This window comes from Salvelinus fontinalis, chromosome 17, assembly GCF_029448725.1.
Source record: "Salvelinus fontinalis isolate EN_2023a chromosome 17, ASM2944872v1, whole genome shotgun sequence".
Taxonomy (NCBI): Eukaryota; Metazoa; Chordata; class Actinopteri; order Salmoniformes; family Salmonidae; genus Salvelinus; species Salvelinus fontinalis.
In genome coordinates, this window is record NC_074681.1 from 47804205 (window position 1) to 47827737 (window position 23533).

Here is a 23533-nt window from a genome sequence, read left to right on the forward strand (position 1 = left end):
AGACAATTCACCTTTTCAGCTTTTCATTTTTATTAATTTGTAAACATTTCTAAAAACATAATTCCACTATGACATTATGGGGTATTGTGTGTAGATCAGTGACAGAAAATCTAAATGTAATCAATTTTAAATTCGGGGTGTGAATACTTTCTGAAAGCACTGTAAACTATCAGAATTAGCCATGAAAATATTTACATACAATTTTTGATTTTGCACACTTTTTCACTAACATTTTAAAGGATACATAAATATGGCATATTTGGGCCCTTTTATTGCATTCTCCAGACCCCCTTAAACATTTACGCCATCATTGGGCTTCATGTACCTATTATTTACGGAGATATGGCCATGTGATTCCTGTCCAATATGGCCCCATGATATGATCAGCCTGAAAGCTGGAGGGAATTGGAATTTGTGGAATTGTTGGGGATCATTTTCAATTGGGAATTGAATAATTGGAATTTACCTAACATTGGAATTGAGAGGAATTTAATTATCTCTTAAGTTCTGTCTCTGTGTTTGTTGATGATGCCGTTTTTTCTTCGGTGCCGTTTTTTCAAGTTTCTCAATATCTATTACCAGATTGTGCGTCATGTTACAAAACAGGTTCCAGCAGGACACACGATGCTTGCCAATGGGTTTAGAATTTTGGAAAATTTACAAGTGGCAGTTGGGATGCAAGTGCGCATTTTTATCAATTCTCATTTTGCCCAAAACAGTAGCAGACTCGAGTGATCACTATCAAACACATCAGTGCCTACTCCATAAAGGGCTTAGGGGCCAAGTGTTCTTTCAACAGAACATTGGCAACGTGTTGTCTTATGTAAACAAGTCCATGTCCGAGGTGCTGCAAAATGAAAATGTCTGTATCACTGTCTGGAGGTTGTGTCCTTTGATTGGATAGAGCGCAACCAGCACAGTTGTTTCTTCGTGCATGATAATTCGCCTTAGGCGGTACAATCCTGTATTTGTGGGCAAGTGGGCATGACCGTTATCCAAACCCAAACGTCATGTAAGTTGTGACGACATCAGCTACACAAATCTCACAAAACTTAGTTTTGGAATATAGTGACTTTTAGACAAAAATGATCCTACTTATTATTTTTTGTTACTTTTGGAACTGGAATAAAAGTTTGACTAATATCAATGCATATAGGCCGAAGTTAATTTTCTTTCAGTTGCCTTTTAAAGTTCATAATGAGTGATAAACATAAATGCAGGGTTGTTTCCAAAGAGACTGGAACTAGCCCTGAAATGACAGGAAAAGTCGACCAAGGTGAAAGAAAAACAAGAATTTCTGGGATTGATTTTCCTAAACAAATACGTGTCTTTAGCACAGAAGGATTTACTTTAAAGCCACATTTCCTTTCACAATGACTTTTAAAATTCAAATAACACTGGTAACTAATTTATACTTAACGGTTATTAAGTCATAACAGATATGAAAGGTGATTAAAGTGTACATTTTCTTTTGTGAAATAAGCCACATTGATATTTATTTAAAAAACGGATTCCATAGAATGGAATAAAAATAAATGTGCACACTGGTAGGCCTATATGCTCCCAAGTGTTTTAAAATGACATTTTCAGGATAGCGTTTGATCAGTTGGGGTATGTACTTAATAAAACTACAGTAAGCACTTGGGAGCATGTACCTGCGTGCAGATGTATTTTGTTCTTGGATATAGTACTTTCTCTTTTCTTCTTAAAAAGTCAAAAGTGTGACAACCAGCCCGTCTCCCCTACTGCTGACCGTTGCAACCTGTCATGATCATTTGCACCAGAGGTCCATCTGTGAAGCCAAAAGGACATTCTACTCCACACGGATTTCCCACTTAAAAAGAGAAAACCCAAGGTCCAGGCACAGGGAGGTACAATGCATGGCCAGAATGAGAAAAGCACCACTCAAAGTAAGCATCCCTGGTTGTGATCAGAACGACAACAAAGCAATTGCACAGTTTTCTTACAGGTTAGTCAACAAACTAGTCCTCTGCCTGCCCCGCAGCCACTCCCAGACGTCAATGTGTGGGACGTGTATGACAAGCTGAGAACAGGTAAAAGCTCCAAGCCCTGATGGCTTGCCAAATATTATTTCATGTGAATTTGCTTGTGAACACAGACAACCAATACGAAACATCCTCAATTCCTGATTCAAGGAAGGAAAATTTCCCTCACAGTGAAAAGAGATAGTACCCATTGCTAAATCCTACAAACCATTGACCTGTGACATATAGGTAGCTACCAAAAGAAAGAAAACACCAACATAAAGTGTCTTAAAGGTCCAATGTAGCTGTTTTTATCTCCATATTAAATCATTTGAAACAATTAAGTACCTTACTATGATTGTTTTCAATCTAAATGGTCAAACACATAAACAGCATCTCAGCAAAGAGCAATTTCTCAAGCAAGAATTTTGCTAGGACTCTTGGAGTGGTCTGTGTGGGGAGGAGAAAACTGAAAACGAGCTGTTATTGGCAGAGAGGTTTGGAACTTTCATTCTTAACTACACTGAACAACAATGTAAACACAACATGTAAAGTGTTGGTCCCAAGTTTCATGAGCTGACATAAAATATCTCAGAAATGTTCCATATTTCTCTAAAATGTTGTGCATAACTTTGTTTGCATTTTTCCTTTGCCAAGATAATACATCCACCTGACAGGTGTGGCATATCAAAAAACTGATTAAACAGCATGATCATTACACAGGTGCCACTTGTGCTGGGGGAAATAAAAGGCCATTCTAGAATGTGCAGTTTTGTCACACAACACAATGCCACAGATGTTTTGAGGGAGCATGCAATTGGCATGCTGACTGGAGGAATGTCCACCAGAGCTGTTGCCGGAGAATTTAATGTTCATTTCTTTACTATAAGCTGCCTCCAACGCTGTTTTAGAGAATTTGGCAGTACGTCCATCCGGCCTCACAACTGCAGACCATATGTATGGCGTCGGTGTTTGCGAGCGGTTTGCTGATATCAACATTGTGAACAGTGTGCCCCATAGTGGTGGTGGGGTTATGATATGGGCAGATATAAACTATGGACAACAAACACAATTGCATTTTATTCAATTGACTGATTTCCTCATATGAACTGTAACTCTGTAAAATCTTTGAAATTGTTGCATGTTGCGTTTATATTTTTTGTTCAGTATAATTTATCGCCTGGTGATGTCGCCAGTCAGGCCAACACTCCATCCCAACAAAACAGGCTGTAATTTTAGGTGGTCTTTTCAAACAGCTATTAAAATGAAAGTGCATTATCATCATTGTCACAATTTTACGGTATTATTCCAACCTCATATATATAAAACACAGTAATATCATGTTTTTTTTTACTGCACTGGACCATTAATATCTAAGGAAGTCTCAAGGTTTTGCACGCCTGAGGTAGAGTATCTCATGATAAGCTGTAGACTACCCTATCTGCCTAGAGAGTTTTCATCTGTATTTTTCATAACTGTCTACAAACCACCACAGACTAATTCTGGCACTAAGACGGCACTCAATGAGTTGTATATAAGCAAACAGGAAAACGCTCATCCAGAGACGCTCCTAGTGACCGGGGATTTTAATGCAGGGAAACTTAAATCAGTTTTACCTAATTTCTACCAGCCTGTTAAATGTGCAACCAGAGAAAAAATAACTTTAGACCATCTTTACTCCATACACAGAGATGCGTACCAAGCTCTCCCTCACCCTCCATTTGGAAAATATGACCATAATTATATCCTCCTGATTCCTGCTTTCAAGCAACAATTAAAGCAGGAAGCACCGGTGACTAGGTCAATAAAAAAGTGGTTAGATGAAGCAGATGCTAAGCTACAGGACTGTTTTGCTAGCACAGACTGGAAAATGTTCCGGGATTCTTCCCGGAACAATGGCATTGAGGAGTACACTATCAGTCACTTGATTCCTCAATAAGTGCATCGATGACATCGTCCCCTCAGTGACTGTACGTACATACCCCAACCAGAAGCCATGGATTGCAGGCAACATCCGCACTGTGCTAAAGGGTAGAGCTGCCGCTTTCAAAGAGCCAGACTCTAACCCGGAAACGTATAAGAAATCCTGCTATGCTCTACGATGAACCATCAAACAGGCAAAGGGTCAATGCAGGACTAAGATCGAATCGTACTACACCGGCTCTGACGCTCGTCGGATGTGGCAAGGCTTGCAAACTATTACAGACTACAAAGGGAAGCACAGCCGAGAGCTGACCAGTGACACGAGCCTACCAGATGAGCTAAATTACTTCTATGCTCACATCGAAGCAAATAACACTGAAACATGCATGAGAGCACCAGCTGTTCCAGACGACTGTGTGATCATGCACTGCGCAGTAAGACCTTTAAACAGGACAACATTCACAAGGCCGGAGTGCCAGACGGATTACCAGGACGTGTACTCCGAACATGGCCTGACAAACTGGCAATTGTCTTCACTGATATTGTCAACCTCTCCCTGTCTGAGTCTGTAATGCCAACATGTTTCAAGTAGACCACCATAGTCCCTGTGCCCAAGAACACTAAAGTAACCTGCCTAAATGACTACCGACCCGTAGCACTCATGTCTGTAGCCATGAAGTGCTTTGAAAGGCTGGTCATGGCTCACATCAACACCATTATACCAGAAACCCTAGACCCACTCCAATTTGCATACCGCCCCAACAGATCTACAGATGATGCCATCTTTATTGCACTCCACACTGCCCTTTCACACCTGGACAAAAGGAACACCTATGTGAGAATGCTATTCATTGATTACAGCTCAGCGTTCAACAACATAGTGCCCTCAAAGTGCATCACTAAGCTAAGGACACTGGGACTTAACACCTCCTTTTGCAACTTGATCCTGGACTTACTGACGGGCCACCCCCTGGTGGTAAGGGTAGGTAACAACACATCCACCATGCTGATCCTCAACACAGGGGCCCCTCAAGGGTGTGTGCTCAGTCCCCTCCTGTACTCCCTGTTCACTCATGACAGCATGGCCAGGCACGACTCCAACACCATTGTTAAGTTTCCCGATGACACAACAGTGGTAGGCCTGATCACCAACAATGACGAGACAGCATATAGGGAGGAGGTCAGAGACCTGGCAGTGTGGTGCCAGGACAACAACCTCTCCCTCACCTTGATCAAGACTAAAGATATAATTGTGGACTACAGGAAAAGGTGGACCGAGCACGCCCCCATTCTCATCGACGAGGCTGTAGTGGAGCTGTTGGAGATCATCAAGTGTCCACATCACGAACAAACTAACATGGTCCAAGCACACCAAGACAGTCATGAAGAGGGCACGACAAACTTATTCCCCCTCAGGAGACTGAAAAGATTTGGCAATGGTCCTCAGATCCTCTTAAGGTGCTATAGCTGCACCATTGAGATCATCCTGACTGGTTGCATCACTGCCTGGTATGGCAACTGCCCGGCCTATGACCGCAAGGCACTACAGAGGGTAGTGCGTATGGCCCAGTACATAAAATGAATTATTTCAGTTTTTTACCTTAAAATTCCACTCAAGGCAAATGGCTGTAATGACGCCTCACTGTTATCTTACACCTTGTGCTCATCTGTCATGAGGGGGATTTGGAGACAAACCTTTCACTGTTAAACAATTCTTTACATGATAATGACAAAGCTGCTTTGGACTTGTTGAATGGATAGCATGTGCCTTCATCAGTGTGGAAATGTTTCTCAGTCCTTTTTACCCTGCTCATTGTAATGTGTTGCATAATAAATGTTTTGCTTGACATTCCTTCCTGCAGACTTTTGAATGGTAGCAATCAGTGGGAAAAGTACTCAATTGTCAATGTAAAAGTAGATGCCTTAATGGAAAATGACTCAAGTAAAAGTGAAAGTCACCCAGTAAAATACTACTTGAGTAAAAGTCTAAAGGTATTTGGTTTTAAATATACTTAAGTATCAAAAGTAAATGAAATTGCAAAAATGTACTTAAGTATCAAATGTCAAAGCAAACCAGACGGCACAATTACATTTTTATTGACGGATATCCAGGGGCACACTCCAACACTCAGACATAATTTACAAACAAAGCATTTGTGTTTAGTGAGTCAGCCAGATCAGTGGCAGTAGGGATGATCAGGGTTGTTCTCTTGATAAGTGTGTGAATTCGACCATTTTCCTGTCAAAATGTAACGAGTACTTTTGGGTATCAGGGAAAATGTAAGGACTAAAAAGTACATTATTTTCTTTAGGAATGTAGTGAAGTAAAAGTAAAAGTTGGCAAAAATATAAATAGTAAAGTAAGGTACAGATACCCCTAAAAACTACTTAGGTATATTTTTACTTAAGTACTTTACACCACTGCTTTTTTGCTTAACACTGACCTAGAGTAAATGCTGTATTCCAGAAGTGTTAAATACAAGCCATTAGTGAACACAATAACAGTTTACAGTGACCTAATGTAAAAATGTAATTCTGATGTTGAATTCTAATGTCTTAAATACAACACCAGGTCAGTGTTAAATGTACACTGTTATTGTGTTCACTGATGGCATGTATGTAACATTACTGGATACAGCACTTACTCTAGGTCAGTGTTAAGGTAAAAGTGTTCACTGATTGCTACCATTCAAAAGTACGTAGACAGCCATTTCTATGCTTTATTACAGGCGATAGGTTCAGTATACATCACTGCTTTCTGTATCAGAAAGTAGGCTGGCACTCTCTGAAGTCTCGTAGATCGATGCATTGCACTCTTTTTGTTTATAAAGCCCTCCTGCATAAATGTCCGACGTAGCTTAACTTACAGAAGTACGAGATATCAGACCCGGTTTCCGGGATGTCTAACTCCGGAGATCCCTTCGATCTCCACCGAGTTAGGTAAATCTGCTTTTAGGTTTTTTGCACCTTACTTGTGGAATGATTTCCAAGGCCCTCTAAACTTGGATGAATTGGTGCCTCAAGGGTAAGATGACATACAGTTGGTAGCGTTAGAGCTCCCTTTGTCACAGACATCTGACAAGAGTCATAAGGGAGATAGAGATAAACATATACAGTGATTTTCATATTACAGCAAAAAGAACAAAGAGTCACCTCAGCGCAACAGGCATTTCAAGATGTGTACAAGTAATTTGGCTAGAAAGTCCCCCTTTGAAAAATCCTGCCGACTGGGAACTCGGCTGGGCCAAAAAACACACGGAGAGTTTCTCCCACAGGGGAATTTCAGCTACACCTTTCAAAGACAGAGATGTAGCGCTTCTTGAGATGAGCCGTGCATCACCAGCACCTCGACACTTAGGGAATAAGGTGTCCATATTTGGACAGGCCCAGTCTTAGCAGGAGTTGAGACAACTCCTGCTGAGACTGAGGCTGTCCTAATAGGGACACTGTAAGCAGTAGCAGTACGTGGGTAAAATAAATGAGGAAGCCAAGCCAGTAAAAAAGCCATGTTACTACCTATGTTGTGAAATTTGAATTGTTTGCTCTATAACACATCCGTTCATACGCCACCGTGATATACAATAAGGCTGTGACAACAAAAAGCAAACAGTCACAGTGTCGGAATAAACTCAACTACACATACGTTTGTTTCAGCAAAAAAACAGAGAGCAAAAAACATTCAGTGAAATCCACAAAGAAAGTATTGCATGTAACAAACAGTTATATGACCTGCAGCATGGTCAAGCAAGATAATTTTTTTGACAGTTTACCAAACAACTGCTGATTTAGAACCACAGAGATACCGTAAGTCAGCAAAAAGACAACAGGAGCCCTGGCTCTGCTACTCCATCACCCTTTCAACTTAAACATTTAAACATCATCAATCAATTGCCTACCTGGTTAAATAAAGGTTAAATAAAAAAATAAAAAAAATAAAATAAGGCTATATACTCTTAATTTAATACACTGAAAAGAAATTTAAAGATACCAAAACAATTTATCAGTGTTGCTAAATATAATGTGGCTGTCCATGGTACTGATTTCTGTCTGTGTGTGTGCAAGGTGTGCAAGTGATTATTTATTTTTTGACTCACAGTACTTGTAGACTAGTTGAACGCCAATGCCATCCTCCTGTCTTTCATGTTGGCTAAACGGTCTATGGCTCTGTCATACAGCATGATTTTAGTTTTGATGTCATAGGCTACCTAGCTAAAGTGCTTGCTTGCCTAACTTCCTCGCATGGGCAACAATGAACCAGCTAAGTTAGCTAGCTAGTTAGTTAACGTGAGCCTACTAGGCTACATCTAGGCTGCATATTGAACTTCAATTGTCTCAGGCCAGTGGCACAATATATGAATTTATGGTTAGATCAGAATCGCCGCCATAATCCTTAGCCTGTAGAGAGAATTAAGTCAAAGCCTCAAGTCTAAATCCCCATCTCCATCCATGGCTTAGGAAAGAGTCGAGTTAGCAAGCTAGCCACTGCAGGACATCAACACAAACAGACAAGTTTTTCTGACAATGACGACGTTTACCTTAGGAAATGATTGGATTGGTGTGAAGCGAAATCCAAACACCTTGGGACGAGTTTTGCTGCGACCAGGGCAACCCAGAGTTAAGCGTTTGGCTGATTGTCTAATTCTTTCATAATTGTTTTATCAAGGCAGGCCAAATGCTTGCTGGTATCAATCAATCAAATGCTACAGCGGCAAGATGTCATACTCTTTTGTTCCAGACAGCATCAGATACATGGGCTACAAATACTCAGACAGAGGGGCGCTGTTTCCCTCGATCGGATGATTTCTCCAGTGAGATTTAGCCACTTGCAAATTGGGAAAATTATGAAAACACAGAGAGACAAATATTTGGGGAAGCCTGGCTTCCCTTGGCATCCATGAATACACACCACTGACAGTAAGGGAACAACAAATACGATTCAGTGGGTACTTGAACAAGCTGGGCCTAATTTGCTTCAGTGCAAACAATGATGTTTCCACAGGGTATTATGTGGAAACACAATCTGTGCCTCTCTCTCCTTCTCTCTTCCCTCCATCTCGCCCTCTCTCTGCAGTTTGAATATACGTCTCTAATGGAGGAAATAAATTGTCTTTAAGCACTCTTTGCAGCAGCTTCAAAGCAGCATAGTCAATCAGGGACACAGTCATGTTTTTTTTTTTTTACAGGATTGGCATTGTCATCTGATTACAATCAGGTATAGGCAGTAAATACTGAACTCACAGGAGTCTAAGGTACTGTTGACGTTGGCCTTGTAAATATCATATACATTCGAATTGTGGATGAATATGATTGATGCAATGATCATAGTGTAAATGCTTGTGAGTGCATACAGATATGATTTACCTCTAGTCTGTTTCTTATTTCTCTGGTTAGCCTATCGGATTTGAGTGTGTCTGTTTCAGTAACCAATTTTGAACGTTCATTTTGCCAATGCAAAATATAATATTTTCTACTCCTATTCTCGACATAATGAGACCCATCTCGTCCAAAAAGTTGACTGAAGTTTGCTAAAAAGCACTTGGAAGATCATCAAGACTCTTGGAAGAATGTTCTATGGACAGATGAGTCAAAAGTATACATTTTTGGATGACATCGGTCCCATTATGCCTGGAGATAACCAACCACTGCATTCCACAGTAAGAACCTTATACCAACAGTCAAGCATGGTGGTGGTAGTGTGATGTTTGGGGATGGTTTGCTGCGTCAGGACCTGGACAACTTGCCTTAATAGAAGGAACCATCAATTCTGTTCTGTATCAGAAAATTCTACAGGAGAATGTCAGGCCCTCTGTCTGTGAGCTGAAGCGCAGCTGGGTCATGCAGGAAGAGAATGACCCAAAACACAAAACACACAATCAAGTCTACATTAAAAGGGCTAAAAAGCAACAAATTTGAAGTTTTTGAATGGCCTAGTCAAAGTCCAGACGTAATCCCAATTGAGATGTTGTGGCAGGACTTGAAATGATCAGTTCATGCTTGAAAACCCACAAATGTCGCTGAGTTAATGCAGTTCTGTTTGGAAGAGTGGGCCAAAATTCCTCCACAGCGACTTGAGAGTCTGATCAACAAATACAGGAAGCGTTTGGTTGGAGTCATTGGAGCTAAAGGTGGCACAACCAATTATTGAGTGTAAGGGGGCAATGACTTTTTCACACAGGGGCATTGGGTGTTGCAAACTTTGTCTATGAAATAAATGTAAGTATATCATTGTTGTGTTATTTATTCACTCAGGTTCTCTTTATCTAATATTAGGTTTTGGTTGAAGATCTGATAACATTCAGTATAAAAAAATGCAAATGTAGAGAAAATTAGAAACGGGGCACATACTTTTTCACAGCACTTGTATGTAGGCTAGTATTTTTTATTTAGTTTTTGTCAGTGTGTCTCCCAGTGCTGCAACCAGGGGCTCATTTTGATTGTTTTTATGAATCACATAATGGCTGCCATGGCGCCGTAAGGTAGCCTAAACAGAGAGCTCTGTATATTTTGTACATATTTTAGATGATTGAGTGTCGTTGATTGGATATATTGTCACGTTCCTGACCGGTTTTCTGTTATTTTGTATGTGTTTGACGGTCAGGGCGTGAGTTTGGGTGGGTAGTCTATGTTATGTGTTTCTATGTTTGTTAAAGGGTGACCTGATATGGTTCTCAATTAGAGGCAGGTGTTTTTCATTTCCTCTGAGAGTCATATTAAGGTAGGTGTGTTCACACTGTTTGTTTGTGGGTGATTGTCTTCCGTGTCTGTGTCTGCGCACCACACGGGACTGTTTTCGGTTTGTTTTGTACATCGTAGTCTATTTTCCCTGTTCGTGTGTTCTTCGTGTTATTTGTAAGTTCGTATTGTTCAGGTCTGTCTACACATTCGTTTTTGTTATTTTGTAGTTTATTCAAGTATAGTTCGTGTCATTGTTTCGTCGTGTCTAATAAATCATTATGTATTCAACACCCGCTGCGTTTTGGTTCAATCCATGCTCCTCCTCATCCGAGGAGGAGGGATCTGACAACGATCGTTACAGCTGCATACGTAAACATAAGACTCCACTATGCATTTAACCATTTCACTGTACCGTTTACACCTTCTGTATCCTGTGCATGTGACAAATAAACGTAGCTTTTATTTGATATAGTGTGTGTTTACCAGAGATGGTAATATGAAGAGCAACATGACCTGCACCAAAGACAAATTAGGATATAAAGTTAGGCCAACAAGACAGTGTCCAAGTTCAAAAATATCAGAATGCCTTGCTTTTATTACGTCACACTCACAACCGTAAGCTATTTTATGTAATTAGCTTGACATTAACTTGTAAGGAATGATCTTGTTGTGAGTTTATTTTCCTGTAATAATGAATAAAAATTAGCTAAAGTTAAGACATTGTCAGCTATTGTCACGTTCCTGACCGGTTTTCTGTTATTTTGTATGTGTTTGACGGTCAGTGCGTGAGTTTGGGTGGGTAGTCTATGTTATGTGCTTCTATGTTTGTTTAAGGGTGACCTGATATGGCTCTCAATTAGAGGCAGGTGGTTTTCATTTCCTCTGATTGAGAGTCATATTAAGGTAGGTGTTTTCACACTGTTTGTTTGTGGGCGGTTGTCTCCTGTGTCAGTGTTTGTCGCGCCACACGGGACTGTCTCGGTTGATGTAGTCTGTTCCTGTTCGTGAGTTCTTAGTGTATTTATGTAAGTTCCATGTCCAGGTCTGTCTACTCCGTTTTGTTATTTTGTTAATTATTCAAGTGTTTCGTTTCGTGTTTTTTTCGTCTTGTTCATTAAAATCATGTCAAATCCCTGCTCCTCCTCTTCGGATGAAGAGGAGGAAGAAAGCCGTTACAGCTATCATCTCCCATTGTAATTGTTTTCGGACAGATGTGTGTGAAGGTATATTATTATAATGGCTGCTTGAAGAGACCGTTTAACTGTCGTTCAATTGGTGTAATACAATACATTTTTGAGTATGGGGAATGCCAATGTGGTGTGAAAAATTCACTGATATTATTTTCGTATGGAATACGGGAATGTGGAGCTTATTTGCAATAGCATGAACGTCTTACTGATGCCATTTTGTCACACACACACGCAGGCAACACACACACACACACATCTCAGCTGTGCTCTCACACCACGGAGGGTGCATAAGTAAACATGTGGTGTCAGCGTGGCCAGTTGGCTGTTGTGGTGAGCTGACACCGAGCACTTGATACCACACCTTCGCACAAATCAATTTCATGCCACAATCCCCCCAACAATCCCCGTTTTTCATCGCTCTTTAAAAACTTTTTCCACATGGCAGCACAATGCTTTGATCCCCTGATTAGGCACCTGCTATGGAGATCATGTGATGCATCTAACTCCTTTCACCTGACCACTCCTGCAATTATACAATTGACTATGAGAGAATTATTGCGCAGATAATAGTTTTCTGTCTCCAAAATGTGCCTAATTATTCATATGCCCAATTATTAATTTTTTGCTTTAAGTTCGACAATGACAGCCAAAATGATTTTTTTTACCCAATATAACAGCACTACCAGAATCCCGTCACATCCTCTTTGAACTGCCTCAGAACATTAAATTGTGTCAGTTCAGTATAAAATGTATTTGTCACTGTAGTTTTCCATTACGAATAGTAGCTTTTGGAGGCATAGGATATTTAGATGTTGACATACCTGTCCAGGTCTGGCACTCTCACAAAGGTAGGTCTCGTACTCAATGGCGAAGACGGGTGCGTTGTCATTGATGTCCGTCACTGTGATCAGAATTATGCCCTTTCCCACTTGTAATGGGTGCACTGAAAAAATAAACAAGAGAGAAACATGAGGTCAAGGATCGAGGTGAGGTCAAGGGTCAACCAAATGCACTGGTCTTTGAAGCATGTATCTGGTAGCTGATGGTGTAAATGCAGGGAAGCTAAATGTTTGAAGCAATACCCAGTTGCATGTCCTGCCCTACAACATCAGTTTCTATTGTTGGGTTCGACATTTTGAAAATTGAGATATTAAATAAATGATAGAGAAGAAGCATAGAATCAAAGGAGAAAGTTAAGGGTTCTCTGTAGAAAGCCAGAAGGCTTTGGAATGTGTTTGATGGAGGAGAGGAGAGCGACGTGTTGATACAGGAAAGACAGATGGATATCTGTGTATTAGATGAAAGAGGCGTTGAGGTCAGGAGGTGAGGACAGAGTCTCCTAAGAGAGTAATACATGTTTGGTATCCTGTTACCCTCTTTATTAGCGTCCTGTAGAGACATAAATTGTAAGGATTGGAGAGGAGGAGTGTCTTAAGTGGGATATAAATATCTGGATGGGACAAATGTTGTGTTGCCTGATTACAGCTGTACAGAACCTTTGGGAAGAATTAATCTTGGTTAAGCTTCTCTAGTGTCCTTGGGTTATTTACTCTGAAAAATAAGAACCTAACACGATTGACTGACACATTCACCACACACCTGTATCTGTAAGTGTCTTAAGTTAACTTTATAGAGCTACAGGATCAATTTCAGACAATTTCAGAGACTAAAAAGTTAGCATTTGGCAACAGTGTCCAGGTAAACAAAACCAAAGCATGGGTTGCTGTATTACCTTGTAAATAGACTGGGTAAGAGCACCAATAAGTACTTTTCTAATTTGGGTGAACTATCCCTTTAAGAAAACATTCATTTTAAAGCCATCAGAAAACAGTCTGTGTAGGAAGTCTGGAAGTTTCCTCATAAAGAGTCAGAGCTCGACGACAACTCAGTGGTTTTCATGGCCTGACAACGTACTGTATGTTTGCTTTTTAACAAGCTCATTTTCTCTTGTTCACGTCATCTTCATCTGAATCTTTACCTTAATATAAATTATGAATCAGGGATAACAGACAGGTCAAGGTTACTCGGCACGCTAAATTCTCCACTGTAGAATCGTTTGAAGGTATAAATACAGATATTTTAAATCAGACAATTTTTTATCTCATTTGCAACTTCCTACAAACTTTGTGTATAGTATAATGACCTATGGACACATTCTGTATGAGATGCATGATACTGTAGCACATATAACATCTTTATAATCAAGAGGTATATTTAATTAATTGGTATTACTAGACATTTTGTCTTACTTGTGTTGGATTCCATCTGGAAATATACTTATTCATGTTACCATACTAGAACCTATTGATTATTTGCATGTATAAGGAATGTATATGTTGGGTCAATGAAGGGTAGATAAGGACTTGGCATATGGAAAGTTACTGAGTGAGACAATGGGGGTGCATAAAATCCATGTTTCTAAGGAAGGCAATAGTTAGTCTCTGATAAGGCAGGCCAGCTGCGGAGCTAGGGAGGAGTGAGGATTTTGGCTCGAGTCAGCAGATGAAGTGAAAAAAAAACTCTGGGAGGGGGGCCAGAGGGGCCAAACACAACAGTCCTATCTCAAACAAAATAATCTTCCACGCCCACGAAAAGGGGATGCAACTCAATATTAGGAAGGTGTACAGTACCAGTAAAAAGTTTGGACACACCTACTCGTTCCAGGGTTTTTCTTTATTGAAACTATTTAACATTGTAGAATAATAGTGAAGTCATCGAAACTATGAAATAACACATATGGAATTACGTAGTAACCAAAAAAGTGTTAAACAAATCAAAATATATTTTAGGAGTCTAGTTGGCTTAGCAATGGAAAAGTCCGGAACCTTCCCGCTAGCCATGATTGTAGGTGGGCTGGACATGCCGAGAGATGAGTTCGGATTGGTCTGCCATGTAGCACGCTTCTGTCAGCTGGTCAGTATGTGTAGGTAATCCTTTCCAACGTGCCTTTTTTTAAAAAGATATCACGTAGTAGAACTGCAAAAGCGTTGTTCTCCACTTTTTGGAAGGCCACATTTTGAAATCAGTGGAATTCGAGTATGATAGCTAAGGAGATTCTGCCATTTGATTGCAATTATGCAAAGGGAGTCGAAAAGAGAACACAGAAGGCTATGGTATAAAACATCTGTCTCCGGATTACATCTTCAAACTATGGGCAACCATGGCATCCGTGACAGAGAGGGAGAATAATCCATCCATGTATACGGGTAAGATAGACTAGCTAGCTACATTTGCAGATATTACACATTTCTAATTTTGTCAAAGTTGTTTTCATTTCAAGTTAACCTGTCTAGGACTGGGGTGCCCCCCACATTCCACTGAAAAGGCAGAGCCGCGAAATTCAAAAAAAAAATATATTTTTTAAATATTTAACTTTCACACATTAAAGTGCAATACAGCTAATGAAAGACACAGATCGTGTGAATCCAGCCAACATGTCCGATTTTATAAATTGTTTTACAGGGAAGACACAATATGAAACGATATAAATCTATTAGCTAAACTCATTAGCATAAGACACCATCTTTTATTTGTCCACCAACACCAGTAGCTATCACCAATTCGGCTAAACTAAGATATTGATAGCCACTAACCAAGAAAAAAACTCATCAGATGACAGTCTGATAACATATTTATGGTATAGGATAGGTTTTGTTAGAAAAATGTGCATATTTCAGGTTGATGTCATAGTTTACAATTGCACCCACCGTCACAAATGTACTAGAATAAATATATAGAGCAAAGTGTTTACCTAATTACTAATGATCAAACATTTCGTAAAAATACACAGCATACACTAATCGAAAGACACAGATCCTGTGAATACAGACAATATTTCAGATTTTCTAAGTGTCTTACAGCGAAAACACAATAAATCGTTATATTAGCATACCACATATGCAAACGTTACCAGAGCATTGATTCTAGCCAAAGAGAGCGATAACGTAAACATCGCCAAAATATATTAATATTTTCACTAACCTTCTCAGAATTCTTCAGATGACACTCCTGTAACATCACATTACAACATACATATACAGTTTGTTCGAAAATGTGCATATTTAGCCACCAAAATCATGGTTAGACAATGACAAAAGTTGACCAGCTGGTCAGACAATGTCGTGCGCCATATTAGACAGTGATCTAGTCGTATACATAAATACTCATGAACGTGACTGAAAAATATAGGGTGGACAGCGATTGATAGACAATTTAATTCTTAATACAATCGCTGATTTACATTTTTTAAATTATCCTTACTTTTCAATACAGTTAGCGCCAAGCGAACATACGTCTAGCAAGATGGCGTCATAAGCGATTAACATTTCCCGACAAACACGATTTATCATAATAAATTGTTCCTACTTTGAGCTGTTCTTCCATCAGAATCTTGGGCAAAGAATCCTTTCTTGGGTCTAATCGTCTTTTGGTCGAAAGCTGTCCTCTTGCCATGTAGAAATGCCCATTGCGTTCGGCATGAACTGGAACCGTGCCCAGAGATTCACAGTGTCTCAGAAATAAATGTCCCAAAATCGCACTAAACGGATATAAATTGCTATAAAACGGTTTAAATTAACTACCTTATGATGTTTTTAACTCCTATAACGAGTAGAAACATGACCGGAGAAATATAACTGGCTACACTAATGCTTGGAAAAAGAACGGGTCGGTGTACACCGTGCGTCCGACGCAGCAGGAAAGGAGTGCCTACCTTCACGTGTTTTTGTTTTATAGGGGCTGTGATTGCGCAATTGATACCATTCAAATCGTCATCACGTAAAGGCATCCAGGGGAAGACGTAAGCAGTGTCTGTATACTCATAGCAATAACAGTGGCCTTTTAACTGACTCCAGATCAGGGGCCAAAATGTGTGAAATCTGACTCCATGTCAGGGAAATTGCTGTAGAATGAGTTCTGTTCCACTCAGAGACAAAATTTCAACGGCTATAGAAACTAGAGACTGTTTTCTATCCAATAATAATAATAATATGCATATTGTACGATCAAGAATTTAGTAGGAAGCCGATTAAAAAATTACACGATTTCCATAAATAGTGACAACAGCACCCCCTAGCTTCAACAGGTTAAAGCATACTGTTAGCTAGCTAGCTAACGTTAGCTGGCTGGCTCACTAGCTAACCTTACATGTATGTAGTAATATTATTTGGATCACAGTGCCAGTTGCATTGTTAGTTATAGCCTAATGTTAGCTAGATAACATTGAACCTGGTTGGTTAGCTACCTGTAGATTCATGCAGGGTAGTAACGTTATTAGTTCGGATAATTGTTCATTGTTTAGCTACCTAGCTATATGTCTAAACAAAATACTCGCTATCTATGCAAGTAACCATTTCAATGAACTCTTAACTATAACATTGGGGTCCCATAAGGGTCAATATTAGGCCCCCTTCTGTTTACCATCTATATAAATGATCTCCCACTTGCTTGCCAACAAGTTAACTTGCAGATGATACAGTTCTTTATGTACACTCAAAAAATAGACAAATGGTTGTTAACAAGTCAACCTTTTCTCAATAGGGGGTGCTGTTTGCACTTTGTAATAATTTCGTTCCCAAATTAAACTGCCTCGTACTCAATTCTTGCTCGTACAATATGCATATTATTATTACTATTGGATAGAAAACACTCTCTAGTTTCTAAAACCGTTTGAATTATATCTGTGAGTAAAACAGAACTCGAGTTGGAGCAATTTTCCTATGAGGAAGTGAGAAATCTGAAATCTGCAGATTGTTCTGAGTTCGGTGTATTAATTTGCATGTCTTCTATTGGTTGAGATGCACTGCATACGCCTTCCCCTGGATGTCAGCAAATAGTGAGAATTGAAATGGAGTTGCTAGGCAGATCTGAGGCCTTATAAATGGGCTGGCAACGTGGGGTCCTCTCTTTCTTTCTTTCGCCATGACGCAAGACAGACCTCAGGATCGCGTTCTAGAAAGCTCCCGTTATAGCCCTTAGATATATCCGGCTCTGATTTTATTCGATATAGGTGTTAAAGACATCATAATGTTGTTATTTTAAACCGAGTTATATCAGTTTATATCAGTATATTGCGATTTGCGGGTATTTATTTGTGCTGCGTTCTAGTGAGTTGGGCACGTCTGGCCCACATGGCTAATGTTTACTGCTAATTCCAAAGTTGAAGACGACAATCTACAACCGAGCAACGATTCTTTTGTAAAAAGGACAACTTGCCCAAGATTCTGATGGGAGCTCATCAAAAAGTAAGAACTATTTATGATGTTAATTCGTTGTTCTGTTGAAAAATGTAAAACTCATATTCCGCCATTAATTTTGGTGCGGTCTCGCTTTAACGCACGCTGTATGTCGTAGTAACGTTAATTTTAAAAATCTAACACAGCAATTGCATTAAGAACTAATGTTTCTTTCATTTGCTGTCCATCCTGTATTTTTTAGTCAAGTTTAAATTTAGTTACTGATTAGATTAGGTGCCTCTCCCAAGATTTCTCCCGACATATTGTTGGCAGCTTGGCTACTATTCTCATTGTATAACCACGATTTGTGCCGCTAAATATGCACATTTTCGAACAAACTCTATATGTATTGTGTATTATGATGTTAAAGGACTGTCATCTGAAGAAGTTTGAGAAGGTTAGTGAAAAAATGTATATCTTTTGCTGGTTTATTCGTTATCGCTATTGTTGGCTTGAATCAATGCTGTTATGTGGTTGGCTATTGTAGTAAGCTAATATAATGCTATATTGTGTTTTCGCTGTAAAACACTTAAAAAATCTGAAATATTGGCTGGATTCACAAGATCTTTGTCTTTCATTTGCTGTACACTGTGTATTTTTCATAAATGTTTTATGATGAGTATTTAGGTAATTCACGTTGGTCTCTGTAGTTATTCTAGTTGCTTTGGTGAGAGTTGTGATGGTGGCTGCAATGGTAAACTATGATTTATACCTGAAATATTGTCACGTTCCTGACCTGTTTTCTGTTGTTTTTGTATGTGTTTAGTTGGTCAGAGCGTGTTGGGGTGGGCATTCTATGTTATGTGTTTCTATGTTGGGTTAAATGTGTTGCCTGATATGGTTCTCAATTAGAGGCAGGTGTTTGACGTTTCTTCTGATTGAGAACCATATTAAGGTAGGCTGTTCACACTGTTTGTTTGTGGGTGATTGTTCCTGTGTCTGTTTGCACCACACGGGACTGTTTCGTTTGTTCGTTTGTTTAGGTAGTCTGTTCCTGTTTCATGCGTTCTTCGTGTTTTTGTAAGTTCTTGTTCAGGTCAGTCTACGTCGTTTGTTATTTTGTAAATCATTCTAGTGTTCGTCGTGTTTCGTCTTTCATTTATTAAATTCATTATGTATTCATCACCCGCTGCGCCTTGGTCCACTCATTGTCCTCAAGACGATCGTTACAAATATGCACATTTTTCTAACAAAACCTATCCTATACAATAAATATGTTATCAGACTGTCATCTGATGAAGTTGTTTCTTGGTTAGTGGCTATTTATATCTTTATTTGGTCGAATTGGTGATAGCTACTGGTGGAGAGAAAAAATGGTGGACAAAGAAAAATGGTGTCTTTTGCTAACGTGGTTAGCTAATAGATTTACATATTTTGTCTTCCCTGTAAAACATTTTAAAAATCTGAAATGGTGGCTTAATTCACAAGATCTGTAGCGCTAGCGCTAGACAACATTTCAGATTTTCTAAGTGTCTTACAGCGAAAACACAATAAATCGTTATATTAGCATACCACATGTGCAAACGTTACCAGAGCATAGATTCTAGCCAAAGAGAGCGATAACGTAATCATCGCCAAAATGTATTAATTTTTTCACTAACCTTCTCAGAATTCTTCAGATGACACTCCTGTAACATCATATTACAACATACATATAGAGTTTGTTCGAAAATGTGCATATTTAGCCACCAAAATCATGGTTAGACAATGATAAAAGTAGCCCAGCTGGTAAGAAAATGTTGTGCGCCATATTAGACAGTGATCTAGTCTTATACATAAATACTCATAAACTTGACAAAAAAATACAGGATGGATAAGCGATTGATAGACAATTTAATTCTTAATACAATAGCTGAATTACATTTTTTAAATTTTCCTTACTTTTCAATACAGGTTGCGCCAAGCGAAGCTACACCTAACAAAATGGCGGCATAAGCGTTTCACATTTTTCGACAGAAACACGATTTATCATAATAAATTGTTCTTACTTTGAGCTGTTCTTCCATCAGAATCTTGGGCAATGAATCCTTTCTTGGGTCTAATCGTCTTTTGGTCGAAAGCTGTCCTCTTGCCATGTGGAAATGCCCACTACCGTTCGGCATGAACTGGAAACGTGCCCAGCGGTTCAAAGTGTCTCAGAAAGAAATGCCTCAAAATCGCACTAAACGGATATAAATTGCTATAAAACGGTTCAAATTAACTACCTTATGATGTTGTTAACACCTATAACGAGTAAAAACATGACCGTAGAAATATTACTGGCTAAACAAAAGGTTGGAAGGAGGCGAGTCCGACATCCTTCGTGCGTCAGGCGCAGGCAGCCAAAGGAAGTTACTTCCGGTATTTGGTGATTTATAGAGGCACTGATTGCGCAATCGACTCCATTCAAAGCGTCATCACGTACTGACATCCAGGGGAAGACGTAAGAAGTGTCTGTTTCTCCATAGCATTTACAGGGACCTTTAAACTGACTCCAGATCAGGGGCCAAGATGTCTGAAATCTGACTCCCTATCATGAAAAGTGCTGTAGAAGGAGTTCTGTTTCACTCAGAGACAAAATTCCAACGACTATAGAAACTAGAGAGTGTTTTCTATCCAATAATAACAATAATATGCATATTGTACGAGCAAGAGTTGAGTACTAGGCAGTTTAATTTGGAGACCAATTTTCCCTAAGTCGAAACAGCACCCCCTATATCCCAGAGAGGTTAAACAGCTTGGAAAATTCCAGAAAATTATGTCTTGGCTTTAAAAGCCTCTGATAGGCTAATTGACATCATTTGAGTCATTTGAAGGTGTACCTGTGGATGTATTTCAAGGCCTACCTTCAAACTCTGTGCCTCTATGCTTGACATCATGGGAAAACAGGGCTCCGGGCAGCCGAGCGGAAATGGAGGAAAACTCGCCTCCCCGCGGACCTGGCATCCTTTCACTCCCTCCTCTCTACATTTTCCTCTTCTGTCTCTGCTGCTAAAGCCACTTTCTACCACTCTAAATTCCAAGCATCTGCCTCTAACCCTAGGAAGCTCTTTGCCACCTTCTCCTCCCTCCTGAATCCTCCTCCCCCTCCCCCCCCCTCCTCCCTCTCTGCAGACGACTTCGTCAACCATTTTGAAAAGAAGGTCGACGACATCCGATCCTCGTTTGCTAAGTCAAACGACACCGCTGGTTCTGCTCACACTGCCCAACCCTGTGCTTTGACCTCTTTCTCCCCTCTCTCTCCAGATGAAATCTCGCGTCTTGTGACGGCCGGCCGCCCAACAACCTGCCCGCTTGACCCTATCCCCTCCTCTCTTCTCCAGACCATTTCCGGAGACCTTCTACCTTACCTCACCTCGCTCATCAACTCATCCTTGACCGCTGGCTACGTCCCTTCCGTCTTCAAGAGAGCGAGAGTTGCACCCCTTCTGAAAAAACCTACACTCGATCCCTCCGATGTCAACAACTACAGACCAGTATCCCTTCTTTCTTTTCTCTCCAAAACTCTTGAACGTGCCGTCCTTGGCCAGCTCTCCTGCTATCTCTCTCAGAATGACCTTCTTGATCCAAATCAGTCAGGTTTCAAGACTAGTCATTCAACTGAGACTGCTCTTCTCTGTATCACGGAGGCGCTCCGCACTGCTAAAGCTAACTCTCTCTCCTCTGCTCTCATCCTTCTAGACCTATCGGCTGCCTTCGATACTGTGAACCATCAGATCCTCCTCTCCACCCTCTCCGAGTTGGGCATCTCCGGCGCGGCCCACGCTTGGATTGCGTCCTAGCTGACAGGTCGCTCCTACCAGGTGGCGTGGCGAGAATCTGTCTCCTCACCACGCGCTCTCACCACTGGTGTCCCCCAGGGCTCTGTTCTAGGCCCTCTCCTATTCTCGCTATACACCAAGTCACTTGGCTCTGTCATAACCTCACATGGTCTCTCCTATCATTGCTATGCAGACGACACACAATTAATCTTCTCCTTTCCCCCTTCTGATGACCAGGTGGCGAATCGCATCTCTGCATGTCTGGCAGACATATCAGTGTGGATGACGGATCACCACCTCAAGCTGAACCTCGGCAAGACGGAGCTGCTCTTCCTCCCGGGGAAGGACTGTCCGTTCCATGATCTCGCCATCACGGTTGACAACTCCATTGTGTCCTCCTCCCAGAGCGCTAAGAACCTTGGCGTGATCCTGGACAACACCCTGTCGTTCTCCACCAACATCAAGGCGGTGGCCCGTTCCTGTAGGTTCATGCTCTACAACATCCGCAGAGTACGACCCTGCCTCACACAGGAAGCGGCGCAGGTCCTAATCCAGGCACTTGTCATCTCCCGTCTGGATTACTGCAACTCGCTGTTGGCTGGGCTCCCTGCCTGTGCCATTAAACCCCTACAACTCATCCAGAACGCCGCAGCCCGTCTGGTGTTCAACCTTCCCAAGTTCTCTCACGTCACCCCGCTCCTCCGCTCTCTCCACTGGCTTCCAGTTGAAGCTCGCATCCGCTACAAGACCATGGTGCTTGCCTACGGAGCTGTGAGGGGAACGGCACCTCAGTACCTTCAGGCTCTGATCAGGCCCTACACCCAAACAAGGGCACTGCGTTCATCCACCTCTGGCCTGCTCGCCTCCCTACCACTGAGGAAGTACAGTTCCCGCTCAGCCCAGTCAAAACTGTTCGCTGCTCTGGCACCCCAATGGTGGAACAAACTCCCTCACGACGCCAGGACAGCGGAGTCAATCACCACCTTCCGGAGACACCTGAAACCCCACCTCTTCAAGGAATACCTAGGATAGGATAAAGCAATCCTTCTGCCCCCCCCCCCCCCCCCCCTTAAAAGATCTAGATGCACTATTGTAAAGTGGCTGTTCCACTGGATGTCATAAGGTGAATGCACCAATTTGTAAGTCGCTCTGGATAAGAGCGTCTGCTAAATGACTTAAATGTAAATGTAATGTAAAATCAAAAGAAATCAGCCAAGACCTCAGAAAACCTGTAGACCTCCACAAGTCTGGTTCATCCTTGGGAGCAATTTCCAAATGCCTGAAGGTACCATGTTCATCTGTACAAACACGAGTATGCAAGTATAAACACCATGGGACCACGCAGCCAACATACCGCTCAGGAAGGAGGATCTGTCTCCTAGAGATGAACGTACTTTGGTGCGAGAAGTGCAAATCAATCCCAGAACAACAGCAAAGAACCTTGTGAAGATGCTGGAGGAAACAGGTACAAAAGTATATATATCCACATTAAAACGAGTACTATATCGACATAACCTGAAAGGCTGTCCAGCAAGGAAGAAGCCACTACTCTAAAACCGCCATAAAAAGCCAGACTACGTTTTGCAAATGACACAAGATTGTACTTTTTGGAGAAATGTCCTCTAGTCTGATAAAACAAAAATAGAACTGTTTGGCCATAATGACCATCGATATGTCTGTAGGGAAAAGGGGGAGGCTTGCAAGCTAAAAAAATACCATCCCAACCGTGAAGAACGGGGGTGGCAGCATCATGTTGTGGGGGTGCTTTGCTGCAGGAGGGGCTGGTG

The 23533-nt window shown here is 40.9% G+C and overlaps 1 protein-coding gene across 3 annotated transcripts in view; it reads right to left on the minus strand.

Moving 5' to 3' along the window:
• The window catches only part of LOC129814506 (cadherin-7-like), a 175450-nt gene that overhangs the window by 49046 nt on the left and 102871 nt on the right, over positions 1-23533 (minus strand). For all 3 annotated transcript variants that reach the window (XM_055867669.1, XM_055867668.1, XM_055867670.1), the window contains exon 9: positions 12595-12716. In XM_055867669.1, the coding sequence (XP_055723644.1) occupies positions 12595-12716 (122 nt within the window). The remainder of the gene's footprint in view (positions 1-12594; positions 12717-23533) is intronic.